Here is a 9569-nt window from a genome sequence, read left to right as displayed (position 1 = left end):
ATTCGGAAACATAGTACTTAATGTGATGGCTGCCGGTGAGGTCTATTTACACAAATAATAGTCTCCGGCCGTTCGTAATCAAATTCAATTCTCAAACAACGTAGTACAAATCTAAGTGAGCTTGGGGTTCACGCCTTTAGGGTGCCCTTATCAATATCCTTCGAAGAGCTCAAAGACCAAAGAATTAATCTGCGAATTACTCTTAACTCTTAAGTTCATCAGTTCATGTAAAATTATATCATGCATGTTCTCATGGAAAAAGTATATATATCGATATGCAGAAACAAAAGAATTACAGTTCTCTCACTGCTATACTGTAAAAACTTCCTATAATTGGTGTAGGCAATGAGCATGTATATATGTTTATATGCATTAAAAGCTAGAATGAACTATGGAAAGGGGAATGATGAAAAGGAGACTTTGAATAGTCTATTCAGACACGGGAATGATGAAGGAAAGGACTCAAAGGAGACTTTGAATAGACGATTTGACACCAGCAAAGTGCCCTTAATTAGGGGGGTAACCGGTAACTAATCACTCAACAATGACCAACAGACCAAGTCATGTATCTGCAGATATATAGATATAAAAATGCCGGTGGCCGTCTAGGTCAATTAATTGTCCATCCGGCCATCCTAATTTTCCGATAATTACGGGTGGTTATAATTCAAACCAACTAATTAAGAAGAGACTAGCTAGTGCGGAATTGCGGAGTATTCAAATTTAAAAGTTATCTGGCTGATACAGGTATTACAGCCTGTGCCAGTACTACACTTGAACTCATACAACTGAATCTTGATTCTTGGATATCTGTTACGGGATCCAATAATTAATTAACAGCTATATGTTCTTCTAAAATCTAATCCTAACTGTATTTTTCTAAAACTATTATATGTAATTAAAGCCGTCACGGTTTCCGGAAATCTTAATTATCCAAAACGCCAAGCTAATTAACACTTGAAACAATTGATAATAGTTTATATTCTTCATATCTATAATGCAGGCTTGAAGGCAGCTGCACCAGTTCTTATTTCAAAAAAAAAAAAATAATGTAGGCATTATATCAGATTATCAGACTTAATTAATTGATTAAAGCATTTTAACTTGGATCTATATAAAGTTGAGCCGTAGAATGTGTAATTAGATGGAGCTAGGTCTGACGTCACACGTACAGTAGTACGTTATACGTATTAGCAGTCGACCCCAAAGGCTGGAATACATAGGCATCGATGGATGCATGAACCAAAAAGTCGTATCTATGACTTGCATATATGACATGGAGATCTGAGGGAACAAACTGCACATGAGATTCATTCAGGAATACACAGTTCGATCACCATCTCATAGTTAGCTAGCTAGCTAGTACTCCTAAACTGAATGAAATTTGATTAGCATGGTATCTCTACGTACATACCCGGCCGGCCCTGTATAAACCCTAGCTAGGTAGCTGACATATAGCACCCTCGATCTCTTAATAGTTAATTGGCACGGCAATTGCCAGCAGCAATAGAATTCGGTCCCCGGACTGGTCACTAATTGAACGGAAAAAGATCACTTTTAGAACCGAATATTCATGCCAAAGCGTGGATAAATTCGTCCTCCCAAAATACGGCCTCTTTGCATTTGTGTACGTATGTGTATATAAAACTATATATTTTTCTTTGACAAGCATCAATGATTAAAGTGGTCGAGCAGCTCTCTCTATTTGGTAAGCTGTCAACTTGCAGGGTATAACATGAAGAGACTAGCTAGCACTGTAGCAGGGAAGGTACAAATACCGATTAAAGTCTCGTCTGTTAGCAGCTGAAACTTCATATATAGCGGTCATGCATCCATCCATGACTAAATTGTCACGAGAGTCCATGGAATTCATTTATTTTCAACTCAATGTACGTGTACGTTTGAAATAATGCAAGAGTTAGAAGTAACTAGCTAGTAAATGAGTTTTACAAGTGCAAATCTAGCTGCTGCATAATTCTAAAGGGTGCGCTGACAACGTGTTTTACGTTCTTAGATTTATCCCAATTAACAACAGAGTAAAAAATAATTAAGAGTAAACTAGCTCGAGCTCACTTTCCTTGACCAACTGACTATCAAACAATTTGCTACTGCAAAAGTGCAAATATGAAGCACTGATCTTAATTCATGTTCACCAAATGGTGGAGCAGCCCCCTCTTTATTTCGTGCAAAGGCAAAGAGACACTTGGCTAAACTACGTGCAAGTCTTTAATATATGAGAGGGATCGAGAGCAGTGGGGGACTACTGACGATCGATTCATCAAGAGGGGAGCAAGTTATTTATTGGGAGGAGAAAAGGCACAGTGTATTATGGGAGTTGTAGCTGAGAAAATTTAATACAAGAGCAGTGTGCCCTAAGCTAGCTAGCTTTTAATTCGCCGACACTGTACGTTCCCTTTTCGATCTCTCCTGTTAACTACCAGACTCTTTCAACGTTTCTGCACCTGCATTCTATATATTCTTCCCGGCCCTCATATGTGCATGCTTAGAATATTCCATCTCCTAGCTCTCTATCTCTTTCAAATTGGCAAAAATGGTGCAGTCAACAAAGAAGTTTAGAGGTGTCCGGCAGCGGAATTGGGGCTCTTGGGTCTCTGAAATTCGTCATCCACTGCTGTAAGTTAGCTATACATCTTTCCAAACATTGTTTACATAGCTTTTAGAGTTTGTTAATTGACTAACATGATGTTATCGTGTGCGTGTGACACGATAGGAAGAGAAGGGTGTGGCTAGGCACATTTGACAGTGCTGAAGAGGCGGCAAGAGCATATGATGCAGCTGCCATTTTGATGAGTGGCCGAAATGCCAAAACAAATTTCCCAACAACTACTCAAACTAGTAGTAGTACTACTCCGAAAACTAGTACTATTAAGGATTCTTCGTCAACACCAAATGATTTATCAGATATCTTACGCGCAAAGCTGAGGAAATGTAGCAACGTACTCTCTCCATCCCTGACGTGCTTGAGGCTGGACAACGAGAGCTCTCATATCGGAGTCTGGCAAAAGCGAGCAGGTCAACGATCGGATCATTCCAACTGGGTCATGACTGTCCAACTTGGAAAGAAGAATATTAAAGCTGATGATGGTACCACAAACCAGCAAAGTGTTTCATCACCATCAATGTTTTCAGAGTCTCCAGCATCATCATCATTAGAAAAGCCTAAACTAATAGCAGATGCTTATGAAATGACTGAAGAGGAGAGAATTTCATTGCAGATGATAGAGGAGCTGCTTAACAGAAATTGATAAACGAGGGAGGGAAAGCTATTACTTGTAGCATACCATATGTACTATAATTACTAATTTACTTTTACGTACATATATATATATATATATATATATGTTCTTGTTGCGTGTAATAGAAGCTATATATCTAAATAGTTTGTATATGCATATAAGGAAGAAATGAATTAATAACAGTAAACCCTTACTGGAAAACAGGGTTTCTAATCAGAATTAATCATAGCTATCTGTTTATAAGATAATGAAGGAGGAACTTAAATATTCTTGTAGCTGTTCTTGTTTATCATACATATTTTCCATATCAAATTAAACTTCGCACTAGAAAAACTCGAAGACTGTTGTCGGTTGCATGAACGTCGATCTCTGTCTAGCTAGGAATAGTACGTTTATGATAATGAAGTGTACCGGTGTACGTGCTTGTCATCTAAACTTGTAATAAATGCCAAGGTTTATATATACAAGATTGTAGACTACTTTATATATACATATGTAACATCATCGAGCCTGCATTTGGGAAAAGAACATAATCATTCAAGAACGAGTCAGACACATACATACGTCTTTACGTCTTTTGTCCCAGAAAAAAAAAAAACGCATACATACCTGTCAATTGATTAATAAAGAAACATCACTAACATGTATCGATCTTTTGTATAACAAATGTAATGTTGATTTAAACACGTCTCAACCAATTAACGACTTCTTTTATAGGTCACATGCACTGAAGCACCTAACGTACTCTGACTACTCTCACACAATTTGTGAGGTTCATCATTTTTTTTTATCAGATAAATAACTCAGATGCTATAACTAGTCTTTCGTGAGTCGAACGCACAACCTCCCACTTATGAAGGGGAGACTATGCCACTAGACCAAATGGTACTAGGTGAGGTTCATATTTTTTGTGTTTTTGTTTTTTGTTTTTATAACTTAGTTCATATTTATTTTAATTCCCAAAGTAAGAGCTTTTCCATAATCGGTAACAGAAATATCAAACATGTTTCTTTTAATATTCTTGCTTTCAACTTTGAAATATTAAAAATAATGGTTAGAAAGTTTAGTCGGTCAAATGGAATAATTTCTATTTAAATTGTCATGTTTCTTAGTCCAAATCATGGTAACACCTATTTCTATTTAAGTTGGTAGGAATTTATTAAAGCCCTAAGGCTATGAGCAGTGCAGGTTCTGAATTTTCTAAGGCGTGGAGCGAAAATCTAAATGAGGCCTTACTAGTTGCAGGATTTCAAGAAGAAGAAAAAAAATTGGTCAAATCGATATAATAAAGAAAATATCAAACTCTTTTAAATAAAAAATTTCTAAGGCTTGAACAAAGAAAGAGAGATTCCTAAGGCTTGAACCTGGGTCCTGAGAAGAAAAAGAGTAGCGCCTTAGGCCCATGACGACCACCCAGCCCACACACCCAGCAGGTACCATAGGCCCAAAAACCTTCAAAGCCAGCACCTCCAGTTTTGCATCTCCCTCACACCACCGCCACCACGCCGGCCACAGACGACTACCAGCGTCCCTATCCCTGAAGCCCAATAGACTAGGACAGATCTTAATTTGAGATGATCCACTACTTGGTCTATGTCCACAATCTCATTCACCGCATAACGCATATAAAGAAATCCCGGTCGGCAATCGCCGTCACTTCACTGTCAGCCCCTCAAAACTACCACCAACCGACGCCAAACCACCAAGCGCTTCCACCTATAAATCCCATCAACATTTCGCAATCTAGATCAGAAAAGATATGTTGTGAGGCACGTTCAATTTATAAATATCTTGGTATCTATATATCTCATTTTCTTTAGGGTGTGAAACTCATACTTTATTTTTGGTTGTTGTTGTATTTTTTTTCTTTCTTTCTTTTGAAAAGTGATATGAGTTTAGTTTTCACGGTTAGAATATGAGCTGCGGTTAGATTTATATGTTGAGAATAAATAAATACAATATTATTAAAATTAAAAATCACTAATTAGAGTCTAAATAATATGTTAAAACAAGAATCTTAAGATGGTATTAATGACTAAAATAATGTCATTCGTAAACACATGACATAAACATTTGAACAATAATATTTAATAATCCTAAATATGGATTAGTAAAACAGATTCAAATAATAATACAAGTATTTTGATAATTAGGAATTTATAGTTGTACTCCCATAAAGATAAAGTCAGGCTTAATAGCATTGCCATGATTGTTTGAAGTCTTGATTCAGAAAAAGATACATTTCGTCCCAAAGAAGATGATGAAGATGTGCTAAAGAACGGAGTACCCTATTTAACTGTAATAACTATTATTTTTAGCACAATACACAATACCGGATATCTCATTCGCGATGAACTTATTAGCTAGCAGCCCCGTTTCCCTGGTCAGCAACTGACTAGGGGAACGGGACTCTATTAGCTAGATCTAAAATATCAGACGGTAAGTGACCAAATAATCTCTAGTTAGCTGAGCTGACTAGGGGAACGAGACTCTATTAGCTAGATCTAAAGTATGTACCAACGCGTCGCTGTTGAACTGGCGTGAGATGCCCAGCTCAAAACTCGTCACGGATGACGGGATGAGCATCAACTGGGCCCACTCATCCGGTTCTCTACAGCCCCAAGCCCACAACACTTTGGGTGTCCTACGTGGCGGTGCGCCACCAACCATTCAACGGTAAACTACCAGTCTCTCAGAGAGCGCGAAACCCTCAACCCAGAACCGCCCAAAACCCTATCTCTCTCTCTCTCTCACTCTGCTCTCACCTTCTTCAATGCAATCACACCTTCCGGTCCAACTCGGACCCTAACTCTTCTCGACTCAGCCCAACTCGGTTTCCGCAGCCGCAATGCTCAAAGGCAAGCTCAAGCTCCCGGACAAGGCCAGGCGCGTGTTCCCGGACCGCCTCGGCAGCCTCGTCGCCGGCTTCGATGAAAAGGCGGACGACGACGGAGGGTCCGATTTGGTGCTCGAGTCGGGGGAGGAGCTCGAGACGATCCAGCCCAACGGGTACGGGTCGAGTGGAGAGAGCGAGATTGCGGATTTTGAGGAGGAGAAAGTTGGAAGGGAACCCGATTTGAGGGCCCGGCTGCCCAAACCCGACAGAGATGGGCCGGGTTCGGTTTCGGTTCTGGCGGCCATTGCCGCCGATGATAAAAGGTCCGATCTTGAGTATGAGGTGAGAGAAATTGAACTTCAAAATGCATTGCATTTTTGACGTAATAATTAGTAATAATTGATTTTTGTGAGTTATTTATTTTCTAATTAGGGATTTTTGTGCTTCACAAAAAAAAAAAAATTAGGGTTTATGTGGGGTTTAGTTTTTGTGAGAGAAAAGAAATGAGTTCTTTCACAATGTGGTTGAAGGTCTCTATAATACTTGATGGAGAGTAGTACTACTGCACTTACAAGCTAAGTGGCTTTACTAATCCTACCTACATTTCTCAGATTCGTTAATGTTTATGCTTTGCAAACTATTATACTTATTCATTATTTGTTATCGTTATTTGAAGCCTTAAGGATTTTGTTTTTTTGTTTTCGATTAGGTTAATCAGCCAGAGGTAAATTTGGAAAAGTTACAGAGAATAGCGAGTTTAGGGCTTCCGGATGGAGGAGGTTTGCGAGCAACAGCCTGGAAGGTACATGACTTACACTGTTTTGCCACCAGGTTCTTCCGTTATGTTACATTAATTTGATTACCATATGAGCACTTTTAATTGATGTAGGGGTATTGGTTTCTGATATATATTCGTTTTATAGGGTATATAACTATAAACACATAGTATGTCAATCTGTGTGCGTGTGTGTGTGTGTGTGTGTCTGGATATATGTATGTTAATCAAACCTCTGAACCTTCAATTAAAGTAACAATGCCTTAGGTGTGGCAGTAACTTGCCGTAAAAGGTTGTCATCACGCCCAAAAATCTTAGCTTATATGGCCATAACCCACAGAGAGAATGGGTTAGCCGTTGCATAGAGCACAGGAGGAACTGTTCATTAAATCTGTTTATTGTGTTTCCTAGATAAAAGCTAGAATAGAGGTTGAGCACATAAATCCATAAATAGTAGACAGTACTAGTATAACGTATATTCACTTACAATCGGGAACAGATGTAGATTCAGACTACCCCTTTTCTTCTCTTCTTTTCATATTTCAATGAAGAGAACTTGCACCAGAACTTGATTTTTAGTTAGTTCCCTTCTTATATCCTGAAGTGTTAGAAGAATATTTATTGGAAGAGTTTTCATATTAAAAATGATAACTTGACACTTCACATGTTGTGGTCTAATGATAATTTAGATGTTTTATGGTTAAGGAGAAGAGGTAGATGCTTCACTTTACACAATTTCACTATCGCAAGTTTTTAAAAAGTTGTTAATTTGTATTATTGATTGTCCCTTACATTTCTTGCACGCAGCTGCTTCTGGGTTATCTACCTTCTTCTCGTGAGTTTTGGGAAAAAGAGCTAATGGAAAATCGACTAAAATATGCCAAGCTCAAAGAGGAGCTCCTTTTGAGTCCTGTAAGATGCTCACTCAGTTGCATTTTAGCGAACTAAATAAATATATACTTCAGTTGCATTATCTTTGGTTAGTGGTTATAATGCAGTAATCAAAATCTTGTATCTAGACAGTCAGAACTCGCAAGGAAAAAAGGTGGTGCCTTGAGTTATTGTGACCCGCCTGCTGACAGTGCTGTTGATGGACCACTGAAGAGACGTGAAATTTCCCAGGAAGACCACCCTTTAAGTCTTGGTAAGGCTAGTGTTTGGCATCAGTACTTTCAGGTAAAATGACTTCTCATATAAGGGCTATTATAAGATGGATACCATGTGTATAATAATGTGAGGCTTATCATGCTGCACTTTGTTTATAGCATACAGAGATTGCCGAGCAGATAGACCGTGATTTACCACGCACACACCCAGATTTGAAATTCTTCTCAGGCGACTCATCATTTAGTAGAAAACACAGGGTATATGATCTACACAGCCATTTTTTTCTTCCCTGTAATGTGATCTTCTTTTTATTGGCATCAGTCAACCTGGATTGTATATCAAATTTACTGGGTACTCTTGACAGTTCTTTGTTTTTGTCTCACTTGTCCAGCTAATTGTTTAGTTGTCACTGACTGCATGCTCTGTTTCCATTTTCAGGAAGCACTGAGAAATATTCTTCTCCTGTTTGCAAAGCTAAATCCAGCAATCCGTTATGTGCAAGGCATGAATGAGGTCTTGGCACCAATATACTATGTATTCAGTACTGACCCTAATGAGCAAAATGCTGTAAGTTACCTCCCTGCAAGTTTTATGGGCTTATAAAAGTTTGATATAACATGTAGCTATCTGCTGAAACGTAGATTGCACAAGTAGATTATTTTTTATCTGTATCTTCTTTTCGTGCCCAAGTGGTTATAGTAAGTACTCTTGCAATCATGAAGAGAGGTAAAGCCATATGATGGTTAACTTTGCAGGCAAATGCAGAAGCAGATAGCTTTTCTTGCTTTGTTCGACTCTTGAGTGACTCGGTGGACCACTTTTGTGAACAACTGGATAACAGTGCAGTTGGTATACTCGCCACTCTTTCCCGCTTGTCAGACTTATTGAAAGCCAATGATGAGGAGCTTTGGAGGCATCTTGAGTTCACCACAAAGGTAATTATATTATATTAAAGAGATCCCTTTTTCAAGTTGTATCATTTTTCTTGCTAGGTCCTAAGATTTACCATTTTCAACTGCTTAGGCTGATCCTAACTTTGGCACCTTATAAAGTATGTTTTCATGAGCAGGTGAAACCACAATACTATGCATTCAGATGGATCACATTACTACTCACACAGGAATTCAATTTCCAATCCATCATGAGAATCTGGGATTCACTCTTGGGTAATCCTTTTGGTGTACAGGTCCGGTCTCTACCTCCTATTCCCTTGGTCTTCTGTTTATGAATTAATACTGATCTTTGGCAAGACAACTCGACAGGATATGCTTCTGAAAATTTGTTGCGCGATGCTGCTATGCATGAAAAGCAGACTCTTGAGTGGTGATTTTGTGGCCAACTTAAAGCTCCTGCAGCACTACCCTGACATTAACATAGAACACCTCCTTCAGGTAGCTCGGGATATTAAATCGGACTCATCTTCCTATCGTTTGTCTTTGTCCCTGTAAATAAATCCCTACACTGCACATGTTTTGTTGTACCTTAACATGGTCTGTAACGACGAACAAGACGAGTGCTGTTGCCTGAGCTGATTTGTACCCAAAATTTTCAATTGCATATATGTTTTGAAGGGGTTTGTGCGGTTCATTTGTGG

The 9569-nt window shown here is 38.7% G+C and overlaps 2 protein-coding genes across 3 annotated transcripts; both read left to right on the top strand.

Moving 5' to 3' along the window:
- Positions 1–2324: 2324 nt before the first annotated feature.
- Positions 2325–3465, top strand: LOC112186973 (ethylene-responsive transcription factor WIN1). The gene is made up of 2 exons (XM_024325557.2): positions 2325–2634; positions 2732–3465. Exons 1-2 carry the CDS (start codon positions 2552–2554, stop codon positions 3264–3266), a joined length of 618 nt encoding a protein of 205 aa, XP_024181325.1. The 5' UTR covers positions 2325–2551; the 3' UTR covers positions 3267–3465.
- Positions 3466–5916: 2451 nt separating this feature from the next.
- Positions 5917–9562, top strand: LOC112186972 (TBC1 domain family member 13). Of its 2 annotated transcripts, XM_024325556.2 has the most exons (9): positions 5920–6435; positions 6803–6895; positions 7676–7780; positions 7892–8044; positions 8134–8232; positions 8414–8542; positions 8731–8910; positions 9045–9161; positions 9238–9562. In XM_024325556.2, the coding sequence occupies exons 1-9, from the start codon at positions 6106–6108 to the stop codon at positions 9421–9423; spliced, it is 1392 nt and encodes a 463-aa protein (XP_024181324.1). In that variant the 5' UTR covers positions 5920–6105; the 3' UTR covers positions 9424–9562. The 2 variants fall into 2 exon arrangements, with proteins under 2 accessions (XP_040370896.1, XP_024181324.1); XM_040514962.1 differs by lacking the exon at positions 9238–9562 and having other exon boundaries at positions 5917–6435; positions 9028–9154.
- Positions 9563–9569: the final 7 nt, after the last annotated feature.

Source organism: Rosa chinensis, chromosome 2 (assembly GCF_002994745.2).
Source record: "Rosa chinensis cultivar Old Blush chromosome 2, RchiOBHm-V2, whole genome shotgun sequence".
Taxonomy (NCBI): Eukaryota; Viridiplantae; Streptophyta; class Magnoliopsida; order Rosales; family Rosaceae; genus Rosa; species Rosa chinensis.
The sequence above is the reverse complement of the archived record's forward strand: the minus strand, read 5'-3'. Positions and strand labels throughout refer to the sequence as shown.

Coding starts and splice junctions, on each gene's coding strand:
- LOC112186973 (XM_024325557.2), top strand. CDS start 2,552: ATGGTGCAGTCAACAAAGAAGTTTAGAGGTGTCCGGCAGCGGAATTGG. Junction 2,635..2,731: donor GAAATTCGTCATCCACTGCT/GTAAGTTAGCTA, acceptor GTGACACGATAG/GAAGAGAAGGGTGTGGCTAG.
- LOC112186972 (XM_024325556.2), top strand. CDS start 6,106: ATGCTCAAAGGCAAGCTCAAGCTCCCGGACAAGGCCAGGCGCGTGTTC. Junction 6,896..7,675: donor TGCGAGCAACAGCCTGGAAG/GTACATGACTTA, acceptor TCTTGCACGCAG/CTGCTTCTGGGTTATCTACC. Junction 8,911..9,044: donor ATCTTGAGTTCACCACAAAG/GTAATTATATTA, acceptor TTTCATGAGCAG/GTGAAACCACAATACTATGC.